Here is a 26,180-nt window from a genome sequence, read left to right as displayed (position 1 = left end):
GGAGTGGGCGGGGCCAGCGGGGGTTCCTCCCATGGTCCCCTTCCCCCTTCCAGCCCCCCCCGACCCCTTACTTACCGGCACTGGAGCCCTGGTGCTGAAACACGTGGCCTGGCTGGCCATGTGTTTCAGCACCAGGGTGAGGGGCCAACCATAGAGATGCTCTGGCAGCCAGAGCGTCTCCATGGAGGACCCAGTCTCCAGTTGCCTGCCCCCTTTTTTATACTTCACTTTTTTTAGACCCCTGGATATCCAGGGGTCTAATTTTCTCCCCACATTGCAAGTTTGCAGCATGGGGAACATTTTTTTGTTCCCCCATGTGCCTGTTGCCCCGCCTCAAAGGGGTTTGAGGCAGGGCAAGAGGCACATGCATGCTTGTCTGGACGCGCCCTAAGAGTTCAAACCCATACCTTTAATTTACCAGGAGAGTCACCAGGATACTTTCTACTTTTCCTGCCAAGCTGTACCACTGTACAAAAATAATTCAAGGTTCATTAAACCAAAGAGAGGAAGCATTACTCTCTAACCTAAAGATTAGGACATTTACCTAGACCAGGGATACCTGGTTTCTGATCTCCACTCCAAGGACTGTTTGCACATTTTAAATTAATCAGTCATTGTATAGAGTGCAGAAATAATAGACTTTCTAAATGCTGCCAGATGGGCAATATATAGCACTGGGAAAGTGTATATGAGATTACAGAAGGTATACCTATTAGAAAACGTTTGTATTGATCAGTGGGCCTCAGAGTGCGATACATTATACCAATTAATCACTCTGTATATCTCTTTACTTTGAGGGCTTGCCTATCTTTCATCTAAATACTGAATTAGCTTTCAAAGTGTATAATGGCCTGTATCCAGTAAAGATAATGCAGTACTCATTTTGTTTGCCATTATGATCTTTTTTAGACTTTAATTGTTTACCTTCTAGTTTTTGCAAGTTAAGTTGCATTTTTCTAAAGTTGAACTTCTGTGTATAACGTGCTGTACTTACTTATATACCTTATGTACCCTTTCCTCCAAAATTAGTCCTCCAAATTTGGCATGCATGTATTTAAGTGTCTTTTCTTCACTGGAGTAGAAGCAAGGAGATGCTGCTGTAAGATGACTGCCATGCTTCTCCCTCTCCTAGTATAAGGGAAGGAAGGGCAGAATTTACCCTTCAGCGGCTACAGTGTTAACCGTCTCAGAGCCACAGCTGCTGCAGTCAGGGTCGCTGCAGTCAGCAATCAGCCATGAGAGGAAAAATCTTTTTTTTTTTCCCCCATTCTGTTTTTCCAAAACAAGGTGTGTATCATCTTTGGGGGCATATGGTATGTGAGAAAATACAGTATTGCTAAAGTCTTATTTGCTACAGAAATATATTTGGAAGAACAGGCAATCCTTGTAGCAGAACCAAATATAGGCCATGTCTTTCTGAAAGGAACAGCAAAATAGTGAAATTCAGTGTCAGAACTGTGATTTCTTTGTAACCTGCTAAAAGATTTGGAACATGGATACTGGAGCAGATTGCTGTTGCTATTAGTTCACTCTGTTTCCATTTCATTTGAATTCTTTTGCAGAATTCCCTCTCCTAAGACTTTTTTTTTTTTAAAGACAAAATAGCCCAGAATCAAATCCATCATTGTATTAAGACACAGAATTTAGATTTCAGTAGATTCTAGGAGAGAGACAGTGGAACAAGCATCATGTTTTATGAAAGACTGAAAAGGTTTGCTTAGGAATAACCTTTAATGACATTGGAGCAGTGCACTGTAATGTAACTTAATGCAAGGAGCATGGATTTACAAACTGGGTAATAGGAAGCCAAGAGTCTTACCAAGACCTGAGCTTGCTGTGTGGTGTTTTTAAGTCTTAAGCAAACCACCTGTGTGAAGAGAAAGCAATTGTTGCATGCCTTCAGTGATTAAAACTGCCAAGGGAAGTGAGTGATTTTCCATTCTAGATGTCCTTAGATTAAGATTGGATGCCTTTCTGGAAGGTATGCTTTGTCCTGCACAAATTATTGGGTTTAGTGTAGGGATAAGTGAGTAGGGGTGTAGGTTGTAGCCGTGTTGGTCTAAGGACATAGGCAGACAAGGTTCCTTGGGTGAATTTGATATCTTTTATTAGACCAACCCAAATAGTTGGAGAATAGTTATTAAGCAAGCTTTTGAGTTCAAAAACCCTTCATCAGGCTAAGGAAGTTTCAGCAGTTGGTGTGTGCTCTTCCTGGATGGAATGAAAAGTAAAGAAGCCAGGGATAAGTGAGTGAAATTTGTCATGATATACATGATGTCATGATATAGTTACTGTAGGATCTTATGGTTCCTTTTGGTCTTATATTTCTCTTATTCATAGGATTTAAAGTGAATTGTGCCACAAAATGATTTCCTTAGGCAAATATGGAGAACCCTTGCCTCTGATTTAGTCGCATGCTTTTTCATTTACCCAAATCTGAAACATTTCAGGTTGTATGGAGTGCTCTAACAGCAAATGTTGAGTAGTGTACTCTATCAGGTAAATGACATCAAGTTTCTGTATATGGCTCATCCTATTCTCGTCTTATTATTGTTCAAAGCTACGCGAAATTGTTCCCATGATACTTTTTAGAGCTGCAGATGAGTTTCAGAGAAAAATATGACTTGAGAGAGTTTTCTGAAATCTCCTTAAATGGAGTGCAGTTTTGACAAGAAGGTTGGACACAGCCTATATTATAAATGTGGATTCTGTATCAAAGGGGTTGTCTAAAGTTCACTATATAAAAATTTGAATAGAAGAACCTGATGGACATGTCCCCGTGAGCTTGCACATGCAGTTTGTAGTGCTGTAGACCCATCTGTGGTACTGCAAACTGCATGCAGTACGCATGCAGATGTCCTCTACGTTGCTGATTTGTAGTGCAGCAGGAGTTTTTTTGACACCAGGAGATCCTGGTGTCAAAAAAAATCCAACCTGCGTCAGAAACAAAGCAACCAGGATGGTGCATGTAGCAGCAATGTGCAGCGCCTGAAACTAGAGCCTGGCCAGCCAGACCCATGGTTTAGCTGCCTGTCAGCCAGGCTCTGTGCACCTGGATCGCTGGAGCCCCAGAAGGTGCTGACCAGGTGCTAACCCAGCGGTAAGGCAGCTCACGTGTTGGCCCCAGCCTTCCCTACCCCACCCAGGGCAATTTGCCATGTGCCAGAGTATGTGTGCAGGGGTGCTTCCCCAGGGACAACTAGCAGAGACACGAATATGTGCTGCTGTTAGTTGTCCCCAGGGAACAGATGTTCCTGCTCATGGGAATGTGCCCAATTAGGACAGGGGATATGTTTATTAAGGCTGTAGAATTATTTTTGCTTTATTTGGTTTTGTTTATGTATTTTGGGCCAAGACTACCGCAGACATTTTTGCCACTCTATTAACATTAATTATAAGAGTGCATGCATTTTTTTCTTAACATTTTCATACTGGCCAATACCCAAGATTTTTGCTGGTATAGTTTACTTTGCTCAAGGTTCTAGTAGCAAGCAGTCTTTTGCCAGTAAATAGAGAAATCTACTGAGATGGAAAGGCTTGGAAACCAGATTTTATACATTTCTAATAGAGAGAAATCTCTAGCTGTATGGTTGTGAAAAGCTGTCCCTGACAGAGTAGACTATGCAAGTTAAAAACTTCATGTTACTTCTGTACCAATCCTTTTGGATTTCTAAAACCAAATGGATTCAATACTTGAAAGGAGGAAAAGCTGATTGGCATAAGAGGAGGTGCTGATAGTTCAGCAGATGGCAATCTTTGGTCTAAGTCAGTGGTAAGAGTGTTGTAGAGTTTTGAGACATTGTGTTACTTGTGTAATAGAGCAGATGCCTGAACTATGAAGGTCTTCTGGCACTTTTCGTTAGACTGAGGTGCTCATCTCAGTATTGTAATAACATTTGTATCTGGATAATTATGTTATGCTCCACTAACTTTCCTTTGTAGTCTGTTTTGGATGAAATAATACACTCTTTTTTCCCCCTAAACTATATAGTAATGTTATAGGCATATATGCTTTGAAACAGTTGCTGTATATTGCAGTAGCACTGGGCAAAGTGATCTCGTAACTTTGTATTCTTCTATATAATCTAAGCATTTATTTGCAAAACTCTCTGGATTCTTCCATGGGATGCAAGTACAAATATAAAACATTATATGAAAATGTTACTGAAAATGTTGTGTAAAAAATTTGTTGTTGTTAGTATATATCTATTTTTGCCCTCTCAAGGTTCATAATAGCCCTCAGTGTGATGGCTCCGTATATTCTTGTCTGAGGTCAATCAGCTTATTTTTTTCCAACCAAGAAGAAATAGTCATTTTGGGACATGAAGTAAGAAAAGAAGGAATTAGGTAAGTAAATTGACAGTATTTTGAATATCTTACTAGAAAAATGAAGTATTATCATTAGGGAATTATGATTCTAAACACTACATTTATGGCATTTTTTTTTTATTGTAGTGTTAACTTTGGGTCACCTTCTATTTGGATTAGCTTAGCTCAGGTGTGAGTTGTATTGCAAAACTACTTATGAGTGTTTCCAATACTTTGGGATATTGCATGAGTTTATTTGTTGCTTCCGCAGTATGCTGTGCTGCTCCATGATTTCCCCCACCCTCCCTGTGAGCTGTGGAGCTTGCCTACCTTCAGGGTGCATGGGGGTATTATGGGAAAACTGTGGCATTTGGATTTTTTTTAACTTTTATCCGTACTGGGAGTGGGTAATCATTTTGAGTGAAAGTTGAACCTAGGTTTTAATGCAAACACAGCTGGGCCAGCTAGTCAGGTCTGAAAGCACCTGGAAATTCAGGTGGGGTGGGTTGCACATGGATGGTTGAGGGGCTGAAGGTAATATCTACATAACTATTCTGTAAAACCATACTCTTAGAGGCTCTATGGTAAAAGAAGAGGCCAGCATTAGCGTGTATGTCAGAAAATACCTATTTCACTATATTCTTTGTAGAAAGCTAGAGGACTGAAAGGTAATTTTGACTTATCTTTTTGAAGAGAAAATAAAAAATCTGCTCTGAGCGCACATGACAAATAGGTTTTATGAGTTAAAAGGTAAAATGTGTTAGAAGGGTCCCTCTCACCTTCTTACTGCCTAAGAATATTTAGGGTCTCTGAATTGGGTGGTTTTGTTTTTTCAGATTAACTTTGCCTCAGACAATTGGAAATGTCTTCTTTGAGAGATTGGCCGACTACATTCTGGTGAAAACTACCTTTGGTTTTTCTCTGGCTTGGGATGGAAGCTCTGGTATTTATATGAAACTAACAGAAGAACATAAAGGGAAACCATGTGGTCTGTGTGGAAATTTTAATGGCAATAAATCTGATGACCTTGTAATACAAAATAGTAAGTGAAGAGCTCAGGAAAGCATCTTTTATTTTAAAGCCAACTGTCCTGGTCATGCCGTTTTGTAAATATTGGGACTTGTACTAAAAAAAATTAATGCTTTTTCCACTTCAGTTCATTATCAGGTTGAGTAGAAAAGATAGGATTTGTTCCACTTTCCTTCCATATGATGAGTTCTTAGGTGTATAACTCCAGTTCAGCAAAACACTGAATTATACAGTTTCCTGTTCAACAAAGCATCTATACACAAGCTGAACTTAAAGGATAAAAATATATTTAAACATTAAAAACATAGCTTTTCATTAAAGTGATATGCTGAAAATTAAAACAGTTAATATATGCATAATTCTTTCACTCAGCATATTAATCTGAATGATCAATTACCATTGAAATAATATGTTTTTTTGGTCGGTGAAATATGGGAAATTGAAAAACTTAATTTAGGAAAGTGTTTTTTTTCCCCACTGCTATATTTTACCTTGGACCAGATAGTACACTGCCATGGTCCCTCTGTGGGTCAGTTTGTGCTGTTGATTTGCTACAGTGTCAGAATTAGAGACAGTTGGTTTCTCCTTGAATCTGAATAGTATTTTTCTGTAGGTAACACCTTATTTATGGTAGATGGTGGTCAATATAAATTTTACGCACAACCAACATGCAAAATATTCTGCTGCCTTTGTATGGAAAACACTCAGTCCTACCTAGAGTGAGAGGTGGAATGTTGGGAATGCAAGGAAAAAAGTTTCTCTCAAAGAACTGAAAAGTAATAATCGGATTTAATCATTGTAATAAAATATACTGGAAGAGTCTAGTTTCTCATCATTGCCTATTCTTAAATTTAAAGAATTGTCTCAGTTTTGCCCTGATTTTGTTTTTTTTTCCCCCTCTCCTTTTCTCTTGCCACATTTCTTTTGTGTCATAATTAGATGCTGTGTATTTTGCCAGATCAAGTAAAAATTTGCACGCACACACATGCACACCTCCCTTCCACTTTGCTTAACTGGCTAATGAAAATGGGTTGTATCCCCTTCACAGTGCATGCTGCATGGTACTGTTCAGGTACAGTAAACCTGCATCTGTGGAACATTTGGATAAGATCAACCTCGAGGCTGCCTTCCACCCCTATGATTCTGTTATACTGATTGTCCTGTTCCAAACACTTGACATCTGGATACCAAAGTAAAGTACATTTCCAGGATTGTTAAAAAAAGTGAATAAAAAAGAAAGAGAGGTCATGGATTCACACACTGTTAAAAAGAATATTTTCCATTTCTTTCTGTTTTCTATTTATTTAAGACAATCCCTAGACCTTGTTTGCTTGCTTGTTTAACTTTCAGCCTTACACGGTGCCATTTTTTAATTTGTAGAATTAGTAGAATTCCTGTCTGGCAGAAGTCAGAATAATGGATCAGACTGAACTTAAGCTGCAACTAATTTTATAACACTGTGTCCTAATGATATTTCTGCAAACGAGAAGCAAACTGTTACTTTTTCACAAGGATAGGATGTGATGCTTATAAGTTGCAGCTCCCCATTGTAATATTTCCAAATCTGAATCCTTTGACATACTTCCATAATTAAATCACTGGCATAAGAGAATCTGTTCTTTGTGGTCAGCATACAGATTACTTTTACAGGCCCTAGCTACTTTACATCTAGAATCCGATCTGGGGGTCTTTGCCAACATACCTGTCAACCGGTTTGGCTAGGCTGTTGAAATCAGCTTCTAGCCTGGGCCACTGCAGGCATGTGACTACATTTCTGGAATCAAAAGTGATTGTCTGTTCACTTGCTTATCAGTTCAATCTATGCAGCTCAGACTAACCTGTGCAGGTTGAATCAATTCTCTGTCTATATTTAGTCTAAGAACAATGTCCAAACTCTCTGAAACTGGCCTAGAGTCTTGGATAGGGTTGCATCTGTATTTATTTGTAGTTTTAGGTGAGCCTTAGTTATATGGGTCCCAGTCTCTAAAAGAAAGTATCATTAGTTTCTATAGCAGTGATTCTCAATTACAGTATTATGGCACTCTGGGGTTCCTTAAGATCCTTTCAGGGGTGCTGCAGAGTGCCAGGAAATGCTAACATGGTTAGGTGTGCAAACTGATTCACAAGGTAAGTCCAGAGATTTCAAATAGGAATCCATAGTGTTAAAAACATTCTGTCCTGTTGTGTCCATCTTTATTAAATTTTAGGTACCTATGTACAAGGGGGAAGATCTAGGATTTCAGAAAGGGGTCACAGGAGCCGCAACCTATGCTGCAGGCATGGCTGCGCTTTGGCTGCCAGCCTTCTTTCATTGAACAATTACTTGAACGTCCATTTTTTCTTTTTTAATAATGTGGTCATTTATTCTATAAAAGTTCTGGTACATCTGTCATAACCTGAACACTTTCCACTGGTAAATTGTAATGTCATATGTGGTTCCATTGCATCTCATATTCTCATTCCAGAAGAAAACTTGTGGTGTCTTGAGTTTTATTTTTGGAAAGAAGGGATGTCAGCACTCACCCACTTCTGTGAAATATGTTGAGATCCTTACATGAAATGTGTTAGAAGTGCAAGAATTTTTTTTTTTTTTAAATAGCCATAAAAAGAAATCTGTCCTTACTTGGAGATTTGTTCTGAAACTACTACATATATAACTTTTCCTAAAAAAAAAAAAAAAGTGTTTACTGTGGTAATTTTTTTAAACTTAACATGTTACATTTCATGTTAATTTCATATTTTATACCAAATGAATTTGTTAAATATCTCAAATTGTTGATTGATTATATGTGTAATTTGGATCAAGTGAGCATAAAACAATTATTGGAAGACTATTTTAATGCTTTGCTCAAGCGGTAAATCAGTTTTGGTTTGACAGGAAGACCTATCTGCTTGTAGAAAGTGATGCTGTTCAATATTTTCTATGAAGTAGGTCACTATACAGAAGACATTGCTGTATTTGCAAATAGCTGGTCTGTGCAAACCCTGGAGGATGCAACTTGTGTACCTACTGCCTCAGATTTTTCTAGTCCATGCTCAACTGACACAGAGTTTTCTGAGGTAAGCTTGTCAGTGTAAATTTGTTGAGTGCATTGTAGCAATAAGTTTCTCTAGCCTATACTAAGTGGCAATACTATTGTTTTGAAATGCCAAACCCCTGCCAAAACCAAGGCTCTCGCATAGAATCTAAAAATGTCTGTATGAAATCTAAAAATGCCTAATAAACAATTGATTTAAAATTTTGTATAATAGTTTAAAAGACTAACATTGTAGCATCATTTAAACTGATCAGTTTCTGTCCATTTATATTGGTACATAATAAATGAACTATATTAATGAATAAATGAAATGTATTAATCTTTATTCTTCATAATCCTAAGAAACACTTCAGAATGCTAAAGGACTTTTAAACTCAGTAGGTCTGATTCTCATGTCATATAGTCTGAGGCCAGGATTAATTTCATTGATGCTAGTAGAGTTATAGTGCAAAAGAGGAAATAAGGAAAGGAGTAGTGTAAATGAGATCAGAAATGGGCTCAATATATTTATTATACCCAGCATGCAGAAAAGGGCTGGATCTAAAGTTAAACACTTGCTCTAAACGTATTGAACTCTGGGGAGAAGATTCAGATCAGGCTGGTCATTAGAGGGTTTGTGGCAAACTAGGATGAATTAAGTTTTGTGTAGCTAATGAATCTGCCAACTGGCCTGCTTAAGAAATCTTCACTGGCACCTTGGCCTGTGATTCAGTTTTCAGTCCTGATCTCTTGCATCTCATTGTGTCATGAGAACACTGTACAGCACAAGAAACATGCTTAGCTCCAATGTAGAAGTGAATAGTTTTCATCATTAACAGTCGTCGTCTTTGACTAGTTTAGAAGTTCAGTCGTCAGGCTGGTATGATGAACATAGTAACCATGATATAGTAGGGATATAGTAGAGATAAGGAATAATACAAGAGAAAACTGGGGAATCCTTATATTCTGAAAGGAACCTTGTAGACTAATTTTTTTATTTATTAGTTTTATTTTGTGGGGGAGTGGAACTAAAGGAATAATTCTTGTTTTTAATGCACAGGCCATATTCTTCAAGTGCCAAGTACTCCTACAATTTCCTTTTCTCAGCTGTCATGAAAGCATAGATCCTTATTCTTATATTTCTAGCTGTATGAATGACCTTTGCAGGTAAGAAGGGTGGTATTAAATATTTTTGGGGGTATTGCATAGCAGCCTGTCATGTTTCAGAGCATGGGGCTTTTCAGGTTATTTTATTTTATTTTAAATAAGTACTTCCCTTCCCATGTTCCCCAGTTTCATGTTCCAGCATCTCTGTTTTCAATTGCAGTAGTCACTCTAACCATACTAAGCAATGGGTCAAGTTCAAACAGGTCCAAGGAGGTTACAATGATTATAGACATCAGAGGGAGCTAAACCTTCAAATACCAGATGAAATAAGCCCTGTATTTCTCCTTGCTTCCCATACTGTGCATGCTAGAATTTTTTGGCCGCTGTGCTCTGTTAATAATAATTTGTTTTACTTAGCACCCCCTAGAGTACCAGCAGTGTTGATTCCTTTTCCAACAATATCAGTCAGTCATGTTTATTATGATCTCCTAGGTATGCTGAAAATGAATAGCTGACCAAACAAAGTGTTTACTTTTTAAATAGAAACTCTTTCATTAGAAATTAATCTTAGTGATGTAGGCAATAAGAATAGCAATAGCTGTTTCTGCTACTTTGTCAAAGTGAATTATCAATTTTTTGTTGAAATGAGGTGCAGAAAGTGATCGGTACAGTGAGCTGAAGAACTACCCACCCAGTAGCTTCCATTGTATGTGCTATTTCATTATGTTATTACCATTGACTAATATAATAGGCTGCTAATTTTTAATTTTCTATTTTGCCCTAAAATGGATATGACAAGCAGTGGTGTAACTAGGGCCAGCAACCAACTTCAGGGGGGGAAGTTAGGTCAGGGAGATGAAAAAAACATTACTGTTGGTAGCTGTGTGATTGTGCTGGTGATACAGCAGCAACCAGAAGTTGCCACTACTGTTGTGCCCCAGATGCCCAGTTGCATTGCTCTGCCATTGATGACAGGTTGCATGTTTATATCCTTTGGGACTAAAATGTTTGTATGGAAGCCCATGACATCTTCCATTGATTTCACTGGCAGCCAAAGTCAGGCTGGACCTGAATTTTATTTATAAGACAATTAAAAAAAATGTTTTTGCATCTTCATAACTATTGCACCTGGAGAAAAATGTAAAACAAACTTTCAGTATGACATTGAGTCAACTGAGGGAATATCAGGGAGGATTTTTTTTTTTTTTTTTTTTTTTTTTACATGCCTGTAGGTGTTGATATGAATGGTCTCAGTATTTTAAACTTTTGAAGGAAGCTTCCATGTCTCAGGATCTCATTAATTTAGGCTTATGTTCATAAGAGACCTCTCATCTTGCAGCTTAACCTCTCATCTTTCAGCTTAGCATCAGTTCAGGAAGTTCCTTGTGGAGCCTAGTTGATATGCCGAGTCACAGTTTCTTTAAGACTCATTTAATTGGATTATGGGAGGAGAGCTGGGGAGACTGATGGACATAACAAAAGTACAGTGGTGTTTGAGTTTCTAAGAGGTGTGTTGAAAGCAGAACCTGTACAATGTAACATATTCTTAGAACTATTAGTTTTAGTAGTACTGAAAGACAAGTAAACACAGGCAATATGTTCTAATTTTGTTTTTGTTTTTTATGAAGATGTCTTGTGACTAATTATTTTGGCAATAAGTCCTCCATAGTGAATGACAGATCATGATGGGCTTAAGTTAATTTTAATATGGTCGTGACTCTCCAGATTGTCTATATACAATTCCCATCACATGAGTATATGAGCTGTATGCCATTGTTAATGATTATATACTTACAGTGGCTTTTTGAGAGAGGGACACCCTCATTTTATAGCTGGGGTATAGAGAGTTATTTTGACCAAGGTCAAACAGAAATTCCTTGACAGAGTCAGGAATAAGATCTGTCATCTTTTCCACTGCCTTCATTACAAGACTTCTGTTTCCCTCTGTTAATTAGCATTGATTTATTTTGTAATAAAATATTAACTATGTTTGTGGTTGTAACATGAAAATAAAAAAATACCTTTTATCATATCAAAACATAAACATGTAAAAACATATGCAATGTCCCAGTTTCTTTTTTCAGCTGATGCTGTAATTTGTATCATTTTCACAATGTGTATTGCTAGCCCTGTATAGAGTTCTGCGATGTTATATAGGAGAGAGAAATTCATAATTCTTGCATTTAGCACTCAGAGGGCACGTCTACACATGAAATTAATGTGAATGAATAAACTCTTGAGTTTATTGTTCCTGGGCACTGTCTTCACCTTGCCCTGAGACCCCCAGCATGTTGATCCAGGTCAGAGCAGCCCCAGCTGGCAGTGTGCCCCAGGGGTCAGCCTGCTAGTTTGGGGCTGCTCCGACCCAATTAAACATGCTGTGGAGGGACTGACTGGGGCATGAGGGTGCACCAATGTGGGGCTAGCTGGCAGGCAACCAACCCTGCATTTGAGGCACCCTCATGCCCAAGCCAACTCTGTCAGCATGTACACATGCATTGCTCTTCATTAAATAAAACTGCCACTGGTTAGTACTTACATTTACAAGTACTAACCTGTGGCATAGTCAATTAGTTTCCTGCAGCCTAATAGGGCTGCACATGTAGATGTTGAGATTTTACTGAGGAGCTAATAAAGCAACTCTGCAGCAAATGTCTAGTGTAGATGTACCCAGTGCTTACAAAACCATTTTTCCATTTCAGAATGGATGATGATGAAACTTATTGCCGAACAGTGACAGAGTATGCTAGAGCATGCTCACATGCAGGATACCCTGTACTAGACTGGAGGGATGATTTTCCTGCCTGCAGTAAGCTTAATTTATTATTAAATATTTTATTGTTTTATATTCTAGTAATGTACATTTTAGTTCCATATTGGCACCAAATGTTTACTGTAATTACACAAGTCTTATAATTGTATAAATTGACTTACGGTATAACATATTTCGTAAGTGATAATGAAGCATGGTTGCTAGAGCAAGGGTGGCCAACCCTTGTCACTCATGCCAGAAGTGACACAGGTAGCCTTTGTGTGTGGCATGTAGTAGATGGGGGAGGAAGCAAGGAACACAGATGACAGGTAAGGCAGGGAGCAGAAAGCAGAAGAGTGGATTGGGTATGGAAAGATCAGAATAGCTCTAAGGGAGGGAACAGGGCTTAGTGTGGCACACCTCTTAATTTGTTTGGCCCCCACTGCTAGGGAATGATTTTAATTCCAGCCTACAAGAGGCTGCTTGGAGCTGGGGCAAGTGGGAGGAGGGCAATTGAACACAGGGGGTACCACATGGATATGACCAGCAATACATGCCCATGCACTGTTCCTGCTGCCAGCCATTTGCATGTGGGGCTGTGGCTCTACAGCAGAGGGCAGGTGGGGGGTGAGGGGCTGTACAGGTGGCCTGAGAGGAGCAGCAGCGGTAGCAGCTGGGCTGTTGCGGTAGAGTAGAGTCGTGGCCCAGTGTGCAAGTATCTGATGGTGGTAGGAGGTGAGAGCAATGCAGCACCTCCCCCTGCCCTCCTGCCCAACCTAGTTCTTTACTCCTGATGCTGCAGGCAACGTGGCTTTACTCCATGGTGGCATGGCTGGTGTGGGGGGTCCTAGTGGTGGTAGCAGCAACAAGTCTTGCCACCCAGCTCTGCCCCCCTGCCCTGGGTCCTGCCTGCTGGGCCTTGGAGGCAGCCTGATACCAGTCCATTCAGGCTGCAGTCCTGTGCCCTGCTGTGGAGGCATGTGCCCCCCCTGTCCTTCCAATGCATCACTTATGCCATAAGTGATATACATTGTGCAACATTTTTAGTGAGATGTTACAGTTGAAAAACAAATTAATTATTGACCCTCTTCAATTTATAAAAGGAAAAATGATTTGCTAATATCCAGTGTTATTTGTACATCCTCTAGCTGAAAAGTGTGAAGACAGTTTTGTGCATCGGGATTGCATTAGTTGTTGCCCGCCAACCTGTACGTTCGAAAAGGATTGTCTTGGTAGCAACCTCCATTGCTTAGATGGCTGTTATTGTCCAGATGGTAAGCATCTAAAACTTCACATGATATATTGATAATAAACTAATGTCCAACAAGACAACAATAGGATCTAAATGGATGGTCTATTGTAAGACTAAAAATTTGGAAGAATGCATATTGCTATTTCTATGTTAGCTCTTATTACATAATCCTTCCCCCCCCCCATTTGATATATTGTATTCTAAAATTATCCAAAATGCAGTGTGTAACTGAACTGGTCACTATCATTTAAAACTCCAGTGATCTCTAGTGCATTATATAAGTGAGAATAGTGCAAAGACATTGGTATATATAATTTTTTAAGAATTGTGTTGAATTTTTTAAATAGGGCACATATTCTACTTTGTTCAGAAAGATTATCCTTCCATGTTTTCAGAATTTTTCTTTTTTTGCCAAAATTAGGGCTCATTATGGAAAATGGAACTTGTATCTCTGTATCAAATTGTCCTTGTATTTATCACGGGGTGGCCTTCCCTGTAGGCTCAAAAATCCAACAAGAATGCAGTAACTGGTATGTAAACTCACCTTCTACTGTGTGTGTGTCTCTCTCTGTCTACCTACCTATATTTAACATATGCCTCCTAAGATGGTATGAAGTTACATTACATTTCTTAAGTGATCAAATATACATATTTCAAAAGTAATCAAATATGTATTTCTTAAAAATAGACTGCAATACAAATGATATTTTTATGCATACACAGCATATGCACATAAAGCCCGAGGTCTGTATCTGACTCAGACCCTAGGAAACTGTCTTTAAAAAGTGTAACACTAGAAAGTTACATTTTCTTAAAATCTGAAAAAATGATTGCTTTCTATGTTTTATGTTGCTGTCTCCCTTTTTTTGTGTGTTTTCAGTATTTGTATTGGTGGTATTTGGAACTGCACTGAACATGACTGCCCAGGTAACTATATTTTAATGATTCCTATCACCAGTATATGGAATGAGTTGGAAAAAGATGAGTTTGTTAAAAGATGACAAAGCTAATATGCCCTCAAGGTTTCTTTTTCTCCAGGTGACATGTTCAGTTCAGAGGTTGTTTATCTCTAGCTTTCATCTTTTATGGTCACAACAAACCTGTAAAATATCTACTCTTATTTTGATTACTATTTGTATCCTGCAGTATTTCTGACATACTGGCTCTTTTTTCCTCTTTCTGGCTTTCCTTCTATTTTGCCTGATAATACATATGCTGGAATTGAGGAGTTTGGCTATTGATCTCACAATGTGTCTAAAGTATTTCAAGTAAATTTTTTTCCTAAATTCTTCATTTATCTCTCTTCATGTTTTAGTGTTAGATATCTAGCTAAAATTCAACCTTTTTCTATAATATCAAAATTGTAAATGCTTTAATTCATCCCTCATGTCTTTAAGTGCCCAGCCTTCACAACCATGTGTATTCACTTCCCTGTATTGAAAGTGAAATGGTAACAAACAGTAATAAGAATGCTTCATTCAGTGCATGTCTGTTCAACATGGGCGACTGGTGCATGTTCCCCCCCAGCAACCAGTCAGTGACCAGGGGCAGGGGGTCCCTCATTGGCCGATCTTGCTGACATGGTGGGGGGGGCGGGGGTCACTCTGCAGCTGATCATGAGACAACCAATCACTGCGGCTGCTTCTGGGAGCACCACAGTGCTCCACCCCCCAGCCAGCACTTGCTGGGGGAGCACCGGCGCTCCCACCTGCCCCTTCCCCACCCATCACCTAAGCAGTGAGCACAGCCAGTCAGGGGGTGCCAGTTCTCTCAGGGGGTGCACATGCACCCTTGTGTACCCCCTATGCATTGCCACTGCTGTCCAACTTCCAAGTGACTGGAGGCTTCATGCCCAATGGGCCCACCAAGTCAAGCTGCACCACACACCCCTCCCACCACTGCACTGTGTATTTGCAGGCCCGTCCCTCCCTCCACCACTACATGGCATGTCTGCCATCTCTCTTAGCCCGCCACTGCTTTATTTTCCTCACATTCACCCTTAGCTCCCTGCACTGCCCCTCCCCTGGGGCAGGGGACAGGAAACAGCAATTGGAAGAGGGAGGTGCAGTCTAGAAACTCTGGTTGCTGTTGTAGCCAGAGCAATTGGGGGAGCTACAGCCGAGCAGGAGCTTGCGGGCTGCATTTTAACCCCTTGCAGGCAAGATACAGCCCATGGGCCACTAGTTGAACAGCCTTGATCTATACTCTTCATGAAGTATTTTCTCAGTTTAGTATATTTTTTTACAGAATTCCATTTTAATTACTGTAACAATCCTTATCTGTAAGGCCTCTGGCTTTTGTAGTAAATTATTCAAAACAGTTGGTGTCACTTAGTGACCAAGACTTCCCTTGAAAGCAGTGTTTCCTAGAAAGGATAACCGTGTCAAACTGATGGGGCAGACTCATGAAAGTGAAGACAGAATTTTTCTGTTAGATGGCTCCATATAGCTTATGGGTCTCCCTTGGATGCGTGCTAGCCTCCTTCAGAATCAGGGCTGGCCCTCAATTTTTTTGGGGCCCCTGGTGTGAAGAAGCCGGCAATTTGGGGGTTGGGTGGGTGTGGTGAACAGCAGAAGAAGCTAGTGGGGAGAGGGGAAGGGCAAGCAGACAGATGTGAAGCCGGCAGTGGTGGTGTCAGTAGTGGGGGACAGGGCTGGCAAGCAGCTGGACACAGGGGGCCCCTTGGCTGTGGCCACAGGTTTTGCAGGATAGGATAAGCTGGCCCTGTTCAGAATGCAGTACAAAAGCCTTGCTACCCCAAGCTTACCTTGTCACCCTAGCAGGAAAATTGAAGGAAAATAATATATTGTGGTGAAGTGGGGCTTCCTGACTAGCCACAGTGCTAGATTCCCCACTTGCCTTTGGGCACACCACCCACCTGACTCACCTGTCATGCCTTGTTAATTAATTAGGATATTAAATTAAGGTGGGAGTCTGCCCATTCTTGCCCTGATGCCAGGGGGCACTATCTGCGGCTCCGTTCCTCCCCTACACTGCAGCCCAAGCCTCGCAGATGGCATCCAGATGACACATTGCTTCCAGCTTACAGTCAGACCAAGCTTAGGCCTCGTTGTCAGTCCTCAGTCACACACACATTCATACCGCCCTCCTCTCCCTAGGGCCTCTCACACTCCACCCTCGCTCACAGGGTCTCTTTCACACGTCGACAACTCATACTGCCTTGCTTCCTCTTGGAGCGGGCCCCTTAGGCCATAGGCTTTACCTAATTTGTACCTTGGGTGGCAGATATACCATCTTTTGGGCCTCTCCTGCTACCCTCACTGGGGTAGTGGTCAGCCAATTACCCAACCGGGTCTAAGCTTGCTCTCGTCCCTTCTGGGGGCAACTAGGTACATATAAACATACTGGGCTCTCAGCCCTCTCGTTCCCCCCCCCCCCCCCCCCACGGGGGCCCCTCATCTCTGCCTCCTCACTGGGGCCATGGGGCTTCCCTTCTCAGGTGGGCTCAGGTGGCTATAACAGTGCCTGGCTCCAACTACCTTTCCTCAGGGTCCTCTACCCCACAGGGCTCAGGTGGCCACAGCCGTGCCTGGCCCCCACTCTTCCTCCTCAGGGTCTTGCACCCCACAAGGTTCAGGTGGTCACAGCCATGCCTGGCCCCACTACCTCCGATGGTACGTGACCCACCCAAAGGTGAGAGCTAGGGTTAAGGCGCCCCTGCCCACCTTTCACCAGGGTGGTAACGGGCCTGGCATTTCCTGGGGGCTCCCATGCCACTGAGAGCCCCACCAGGCCACCCACTCCCAGCAGAGTGCAGTTTTAGGTCATGCCCAGGACCAGGAGCCTCCAAGCCATCCCCTACAGCTCCTGCCCTAACCTCCAGAATGTTGCATGGAGTCTTGCAGCCAGGCAATGTTACTGCCTGGCCTGCCAGCAGCAAACTGCTCTCTTTTATATAGGCGGGCAGAGATCTAAAATGGCCGCCACAATCAAGCACCAGCTGGCTGCTTGGCTCTGCTTTTAAAGTAGCAGCTACCAACAGTGCCCTGCCACACACCTCCCCCCTTAAAATAGTTCTTGGGGGAGGTTTCCGCTGATGCTCTTCCAAAGCAGGCTCCCCTTTAGAGCTTATGAAAGCCCTCAGGTGGCAAGCACCCCCAAAGGTGCTCCACCACACACCTTCCCACTTAGAATGACATTTGGGGGCTTTGCTTGGCTGCCTTCTCTGTTGGCTTTGTCCCAGCCTGTTGCAGCCCCTTCCATGTGACGAGCACCCCAAAGGTGCTCCGCCACATATATAAAAGTGAGGAAGAAGTACATGTTTTTTGCATTTGGGCAGGCAGAAAAATGAGGGAGGAAAAATTCCATTAACTTCAGAAAGACTAATGGGGAAAAATCTAGTCTTGTTGTTGGACTCTTACAGAATTTTTTTTTTTTTTTGTGGGAGGTGCTCAGATAGTAGTGATAGTGACTAATTAAAAATTACTCACATAGTGTCAGCAGCAGTACAGCTGATGAGGTGGAAATGTAATGGGAATGCAAAAATTGTGCTATGCAGACATGATAGCTAGATGGATTTAAACTAGATTAGCTATTCTGTTTGGGAACGCATGGTAGGAGAACCCGTTTGTGTCTATTTTCTGTGTCTAATGGAACTCCAGTATGTTTCTCTACAAATTAATTTTCCTATTTATTGATTTTTCTCTCCCAAGCTGAGTGCTCCATTGTAGGTAACTCCCATTTCACAACATTTGATGGTCGTTATTTTACTTTTCTTGGGATTTGCCAGTATGTTCTGGTAAAAGGCACTGGGAAAGACAAATTCACAGTCATTTTACGGAATGCTCCATGTGGACAGGTGAGGTTATACTTTTAAACATTTTCAATGCTAAATGGATACATAAATGTTTTAGGTAGTCTCATGTAGACAGCAATTAAAAATTTAGCTGGGCATGAAACAGCTTTGAACAAAATTGAAACACCTTTGCTGCTTTTTATTAGTGAGTGGCTAAATGTGTGTTATTTATGGCCTATATTTTATATTAATATATTAGCACTCTCCTTTGTAAAATCAGTTGCTGCCTTTATTAGGCTTAAATCTATGGAGTCTGTCATCCATTCATGATTACACAGTTATCTACATATTTGGTTACATCTTGAGCAGGTGTTTTGGATAAATACTTTTGCTGACAGGTTGGAACAGGTTTACTGTACCATCAGCTAGATAAGGCATTTCATAGCAGCTTACAACATTTAGTTGATGTTTTATGGGCTCTCTCTGTTCTTGGAATGCTAAATTTAAGAAATGTGTTAACTGAAATGTATATTATTTTGAGGTTGAAGGGTACCGTGTATTTGAAGCACACATGATTTAAAAAACTTAGAATGTTGCTAGTCTAACTTAGTACTTTTTTTCCTTTTAAGGCACTTTATTATACATTAATTTATCATTATTTTGGGGAATTATCCTTCTTGTGATAGTCAGAAATCACAGATGTATTCCAAGGGGAAGAGAGGAGTCTTGTATTTGTGAAATCTAGGGTGGGTAGTTTTAGAGATGTCATTCAGGTATTGAAACGTACGGCTGAACCCATATGAGTTGACCCTTGCTTTCATTAGGAACCACAGTGCAGTCAGAGGCTTTTGGAATGGGCACAGGAATCTTCCATTTAGACTCATATTTAAAATTGGAGCTTTAGTTTGCTTGCTACTTCATTTCCATTAATAAAAATAATTGGTTCTGCACATCTTATGCAGTGCCCTATCAGGCATAAATATACTGTATTTGCACTCACTGTTATGTGCACTTTTCCATGGTTTTTCCAGGTGAACATTTTTGGTCACTGGTCCACAAAAGTCTCAACTAATGATGATGCTCATGGCTGTTTTATATAAAAGTATTTGTTCTGTATGAACAAGCTGTAACTTATTTATCTTCCGAAAAAAATCTTTGTATTTTTTTAATTCATTTTTGCTCAGAAACTTGACCACGCGTGCATCCAGTCTATCATGTTAATTCTTGAAGATGATATGAATAAACAAGTTACTATTACCAGGAATGGTGATGTCCAAATTGGCCCTAACCAGGGTCTTAACATTAATGGTAAGAAATATATGGGTAGGAGTGCCACTAAAGTTCACATTTTTCTTTGTTTTTTCTAATGATTTTTATTACACTTTTTCTATGTAAATGATTCTTAGGAAAACCATGAAAGATGCCATCACTGTTAAAAACTAACTTAAGATTTTAAATTGCCTATGGAATACTGTACATACACTATTGCAAAGCTGTGCACCCTGTATCTGAGTAAGTCACTCCACTTCAGGGGGAAGTTTCCTCTCAAAGTGAAAAATAACTGTCCATTGGTATAACCAGTGTGTGTCTGCTTCCCTAGCCAATTCATTCTGGGGTAGTCTCCTTCCAGATCTTGCCATTACTGTCAGTGAATGTCTCATCCACTCACTCACTTGGGTTCACCAGATATTGGCAGTTAGGTGGAAGAGACAGCTTACAGTGTCCCTCAGTGTATGCCCCCAAATTGTTCTCAGGTTAGGAGAAAAGTGCTGAGGAGAGAGCTCCCATCTACTGTACCTAGTGTTGATGTGCCTCAGAAGAAGTGAGTGAATGGGGCTTATTTTTTTTGGTAGCAGTACTAGAATGATTGAGTGTCCAATATTTAATGAAAGCAGCTGTCTTGAGAGGTCTACTACAGAATAAAGTTAAAGGAAAGTTACCCCCAAGGACACTTATAGAGATTTAACCTACCCTGAATTTATTTTCTGTAGGATCATCCTGGGTGCAGACAGCAGTGACAGTGTGTGCCTGATTGTTCATAGCTGTAGATTGCTTTATCAGGCCCAAACAGAAATGCACAACTGCAGACTGGTTTAAAAGGGCCCGATCCTTAGAAAATTTGAACATTCTCCAAAACAGTACATTTTGTAACTTGGGTCTGTGGAGCTCTCAGCCTGTTGCTGTTTTCAGAATAGGAGGGAGGAAAGGGAGTGCAAGGAGTTTGTTATGGGGTTTTTTCAGCCAGCACTAGAGGGTACAGCAGGTGTATTGGAGCCCCCCTACCCGAGGTGTGGGGGGATCCTATCCATCCACTCCACCGTCCAGCATGGCTGGGGAACCCCCAAAATAAGTTTCCTTTGCTCCCTTTCCCCCCCCTCCTATTCTGAAAACAGTGTCAGGCTGGTAGGGGGAGAGTGGCGTTGCTTTGGAGGCCAGGCTGTAGGCTGGCAGCAAGCAGCTGGAATCATCAGCTCCTGGACCTAACAACAAACTGTTGGGTCTGGAGGACTGTTGCAACTCATAGTGCTTCCTGCAAACTGCTATGAGTTGCAATGGGGAGCTGCTCTTCTGTCTTCCCCCACCTGATACTGATGGAGTGGGTCCAGCATTATTTTAGTTTGTGTGAAGTTATTGCAAGCAAAGATTGAAGAGAGAAAATGTGGCTTAATGTCATCCACATGAGACAGACAGCTAAGAATTCCTGAGTTCTGTTCTGGACTGTGACCGAGGAGAAGTTGGGATGTTAGTATTTCTGAAGTTAAGGTTAAAGAGAGCATTTGATGGTTTAATTCTGAGCACACTTGTTAACCAGAAGGTAAGCTTGAGTAGAAATAAGTTAATGGGCTCAAACTGATTGTAGGATGTTCCGATTAAGAAAACAAATTTTGAGGGAAGCCTTGTAAATATTAAGGTGACACATTAAAGCTCTGACTACTAGAAAGTGTGGATATATAGTTAAGCAAAGTTTAAATGACGTTGGTTCTGCCTTTTGGTGTTCTCAGTAGTTTGTAGAACCTCTTTGCCTATGATAGATAGGGGTGTACGAAACGGGCTGTATTTGATTTGGATTCGGCCCCTATCAGGGACAGTGATTTGATTCGTTGATTTGGATCAGTGTCCCTGATTTGATTCTGCCGAATCTGAAGATTCGATGCTGATTTGGAGAATCAGCTATTTGGCCATAGACACAGCTTTAAGAGGTTTTTTCTACATACCTCGACGTGCCAGGCACGACTCATGATCACTGTGATGCTGGGGTGGATGGAGCATCCCACAGGGTCCCACCATGTGCTTGGTAGCAAACCCGGAAGTGGACCGGAAGTAGTTCTGGTCCACTTCCAGGTCCACCACTGAGCACGTGGGGGACCCCCAACCCGCCCTGGCTTGGCGATTGGCTGCAGGGGGACCCCAGGTTCCCTCCCAGACCCAGGAGGCACTAGTCACGGGGTGCCACCCCGTGCGCTCCCTGGTGGACCCAGAAATGGACCAGAAGTGCTTCTGGTCCACTTCTGGGTCTGCTGTCAAGCACGCTAGGGACCTCCTCGCACTCCTGTGGGATGCTCCATGCACCCCACCATTGAAGCATTCACAAGCTGCCTGGTACCTTGAGGTATGTAGAAAAAGACATTTAAAGCTGTGTCTATGTCTGAATCATCGAATCTTTCCAAATCTCTATGAATCAATTTGGAGGATTCCGATTCAATTCAGAGAGATTAGAGTCTCCTGATTTAATTCAGAGATTTGGCCACTGAATTGGACCAAATCTCTGCCAAAGCGAATCAGCAACTGAAGCTTCACACAGCCCTAATAAATCTCTTGGCATAGGTCGACATACTTTTACATTCTAAAGATCTGAACAGTTTGGTAGATATTAAGTCAATTGAGCATTTTCAAGTCTCATGAACTTAAGCCTTTTGTCTGCAGCTTAAAACAATTTAAATCTCTTTCACTGCAGTTAATGCATCAGAATGTATATAGATTTTCTCTAAGGGTGACTAGGTCTAAAGTGTCTGCAACTGCAGGGAGTCTAACCACCATAGGTAGCAAATAGAATGACTGTAAAATTTAATTTCTCTAGTGCAGGAATGTCAAACTCACCTACCCCTTGGGCCTCTCGCAAGCTTGTCCATGTCCTTGTTAAAGTGCGGTGCCCAGAACTGGATGCAGTACTCCAGCTGTGGTCTCACCAGTGCTGAGTAGAGCAGAAGAATCACCTCCTTGGTTTTGCTGGAGATGCATCGATTGATGCATGCCAGCGTATATATTTGTCTTACTGGCTACAGCATTGCACTGCTGGCTCACATTCATACCATGGCCTACTATTACCCCCAGGTCCCTTTCATTTGTGGTGCTAGTCAGTTTGGTGCCACCAAGCCTGTAGGTGTGTTGGGGATGGCTCATCCTGAGGTGGAGCGCTTTACATTTCTCGACACTGAACTTCATCAGATTCCGATCCACCCAAATTGCTAGCCTGTCTAGGTCCACCTGTATCTGTAGCCTATCTTCAAGCGTGGCCACACTCCCCCACAACTTGGTGTCATCCGCAAACTTGGCCAGTGAGCTCTTCACCCCCACATCCAAAAGATTAATAAAGATGTTGAAAAGTACTGGGCCAAGCACTGATCCCAGCGGGACACTGCTGCCCACTTCTTGCCAGGATGACAGATCCGTTCACTACGACTCTGGGTCCTATCCTGCAGTCAACTTCTCACCCACCTTACTGTCTTGGAGTTAAGCCCACAATCCTCCAGTTTTGTCACAAGGACATTGTGGGATACTAGATCAAAGGCCTTTCGGAAGTCAAGGTATACAATGTCAACCTGCTCTCTCGTGTCCAGGTGGTGAATTACCTGGTCATTGAAGGAGATGAGGTTGGTAAAGCAAGATCTGCCCACAATGAAGCCATGCTGACTGTCATTCAAAACCTTACCTTCAGCAAGCTTATCACAGATAGACTCCTTGATGAACTTTTCTAGGATTTCCCCTAGGATGGAAGATAGGCTGATTGGCTTATAGTTACCCGGGTCCTCCCTCCTGCCCTTCTTGTGGATGGGCACAACATTGGCCCTCTTCTCCAGAGTGCCACGACTTGTGGAAGAGTTTCACCAGAGCTTCCACAATGACTTTGGCCAGTTCTTTCAGCACTCTCGGATGAAGATCATCTGGTCCCGTTATTTTGTATATGTCTAATTTTTTTAAATGTGTCATATAACCAATTGTATGGCAAAAGTAGGAAGGTGATTATTCCTACTGTGCTCATCCTCTACTTTACCTGGTGTGGTTTTCCCCTTGGTCCAGTGAAAGACCGAGGCGAAGTAGTCATTTGGTTCAGCTCTCTCAGGTACACTAGTGCAGGGATGCCAAACGAATGGCCTGCAGGAGCCAGGAATTCAGGGGACAGGCCCACCACTGAAATATGCGTACACAACCCCATTGGAGACATCTTTCAGCATTGGGCAGCTGAACAATGCCTATGTTAATCCCCATGGTTCCCTGATGATGCTCACCCTGGTAGATGCACCACATGAGGAGCCTTGTGGTCCAGATGCACGCCCAAGGGGTAGGTGAGTTTGACATTCCTGCACTAGAGAAATTAAATTTTACAGTCATTCTATTTGCTACCTATGGTGGTTAGACTCCCTGCAGTTGCAGACACTTTAGACCTAGTCACCCTTAGAGAAAATCTATATACATTCTGATGCATTAACTGCAGTGAAAGAGATTTAAATTGTTTTAAGCTGCAGACAAAAGGCTTAAGTTCATGAGACTTGAAAATGCTCAATTGACTTAATATCTACCAAACTGTTCAGATCTTTAGAATGTAAAAGTATGTCGACCTATGCCAAGAGATTTATTAGGGCTGTGTGAAGCTTCAGTTGCTGATTCGCTTTGGCAGAGATTTGGTCCAATTCAGTGGCCAAATCTCTGAATTAAATCAGGAGACTCTAATCTCTCTGAATTGAATCAGAATTTTTCTGTTAGCCAGACTTCCTGTTTAACTTCAGGCAAATTGTATAACCCCTGTGTTTCAGTAGGTATAAAAGTGCTGCTAAAAAACTATGAAAAATTAATTTTGTGTTTCTCTTTTGTTACTTACAGGGGATATTGAAATTCGAAACTTGTCATCTTTATTTGTGCAGCTGAAAACTAGATTTGGCTTAAAGATTTTGTTTGCTAAGGATGGAGAGAGACTATACATTCAAGTTGATATCAGTTGGAAGAGAAGAACATTAGGACTTTGTGGAACTTTTAATGGAAACTTAAGAGATGATTTTCTGTAAGTGTTACATGTGTGTTTTGGGCTAAATTTAGTAACAAATGAAATATTCAGATAAATCTAACCAGCTAATAAAGACATTTCATTAACACTTTCATATTTTAGTAAGTCAGCCAACCAACAATACCCTGAGTTTAATGCAAACAATTTTGTTTACGCTAATCACTTTTTAACATGAAACTGGATCCTATAGCTTATACCAGGGGTTCTCAACTTTTTTTGAGTCAAGGCACTCCTTGTTCATCTCAAGGTACCTGTTGGAAAATCCCAGCCCTTAATTTTTACTTGTGTTTTGCCTACAGAAAAATAGAACAGTTCTTCTGTTGCAGATAACTCAGACCAGATCAGAATGTTTTTAACACTATGAAGTCTTACTTGAAATCTCTGGGTTTCTCTTCTGAATCATGTTTGTACAACCTAAAAGTGACAATATTGCTTGGCACACTGGATGAGAATCAGTGCTTTATACAATCAATATTTCTTTGTAACATTTTCAGTAATTAGGGTATTTAACCTGTTTTTATCCTTATCACGGAGGTAAGGTGCACGAGCTCTTACAGAGAGAGTGTTGCCTGGTGATTAGGGAAGGGGCCTGGGTATAGAGATTCATAAGATGACCTCCTGCTCCCTCTGAAGTCAGTAGAAAAACTCCTTTTGGCTGCATTGGGGTGAAGATTTAATTCCTGGGCTTTATTTCTAGTTTGCTATGCGATACCAAAAAAGCCCCAGGGAAGCATGCGAGTTATACAGAGGCTAGGGAGCCAGGTCAAACTGATGCATTGCCTCTTTCAGTAAAGCACTATTTGTTTAGGGTATTTTTGGTTTTAGTTGGTGTCACGGCAGGGTCCTACAGGAGGGCTGTGTTCTCCTTAAGGCCCCCTCTTCCGTGCCAAGTCGGCCCAAGGGCACCCTCTAATTCTCGCCCGCCACGTCTTTGATGTTTAGGTAAAGTTGGGAGGCTGCCTCACGTCTCCTTGGGCACGGTTAGTTGGGACCTCCATCCCCATGTTTTCCCGGACTCACCGGGGGTCTCCCTGTATGATGGATGTTTCCCGGGCACCCTAGCCTTATGGGCTATGCATGGCTCCAACCACCCCCGATACCACGCCCCAAGCCTTGCAGATGGGATGGATGTTGGTCTGTCTCTATACACACACTGCCCGTCTCTGGGGCCTCCTCTGTACACTCGCCCGCTCTCTGGGTCTTCTCTAGAATGCTGCCCTTTTCCTGGGGCTCTCTATGCCCTCTCTGGGGCCTTCTCGGTAGTGTCACACCTCTCTGGGGCCTTCTGTGCCCACTCTGGGACTTCATAGATTCATAGATGTTAGGGTCGGAAGGGACCTCAATAGATCATCGAGTCCGACCCCCTGCATAGGCAGGAAGGAGTGCTGGGTCTAGATGACCTCAGCTAGATGCTTATCTAACCTCCTCTTGAAGAGCGCCAGGGTAGGGGAGAGCACCACCTCCCTTGGGAGCCTGTTCCAGACCTTGGCCACTCGAACTGTGAAGATGTTCTTCCTAATGTCCAATCTAAATCTGCTCTCTGCTAGCTTGTGGCCATTATTTCTTGTAACCCCTGGGGGCGCCTTGGTGAATAAATACTCACCAATTCCCTTCTGTGCCCCCGTGATGAACTTATAGGCAGCCACAAGGTCGCCTCTCAACCTTCTCTTGCGGAGGCT

The 26,180-nt window shown here is 41.7% G+C and overlaps 1 protein-coding gene across 1 annotated transcript in view; it reads left to right on the top strand.

Annotated features, from left to right (window-relative positions):
* OTOGL (otogelin like) overlaps positions 1-26,180 on the top strand; it is a gene marked incomplete at its 3' end in the record, with an annotated part of 101,685 nt that overhangs the window by 9,919 nt on the left and 65,586 nt on the right. The window contains exons 7-17 of the mRNA XM_025200934.1: positions 4,226-4,347; positions 5,145-5,350; positions 8,267-8,397; positions 9,415-9,521; positions 12,164-12,270; positions 13,362-13,487; positions 13,887-13,995; positions 14,346-14,392; positions 18,139-18,284; positions 19,406-19,529; positions 24,321-24,498. Coding sequence (XP_025056719.1) covers positions 4,226-4,347; positions 5,145-5,350; positions 8,267-8,397; positions 9,415-9,521; positions 12,164-12,270; positions 13,362-13,487; positions 13,887-13,995; positions 14,346-14,392; positions 18,139-18,284; positions 19,406-19,529; positions 24,321-24,498 — 1,403 coding nt within the window. The remainder of the gene's footprint in view (positions 1-4,225; positions 4,348-5,144; positions 5,351-8,266; positions 8,398-9,414; positions 9,522-12,163; positions 12,271-13,361; positions 13,488-13,886; positions 13,996-14,345; positions 14,393-18,138; positions 18,285-19,405; positions 19,530-24,320; positions 24,499-26,180) is intronic.

This window comes from Alligator sinensis, unplaced genomic scaffold (genome assembly GCF_000455745.1).
Source record: "Alligator sinensis unplaced genomic scaffold, ASM45574v1 scaffold465_1, whole genome shotgun sequence".
NCBI lineage: Eukaryota > Metazoa > Chordata > Crocodylia > Alligatoridae > Alligator > Alligator sinensis.
The sequence above is the reverse complement of the archived record's forward strand: the minus strand, read 5'-3'. Positions and strand labels throughout refer to the sequence as shown.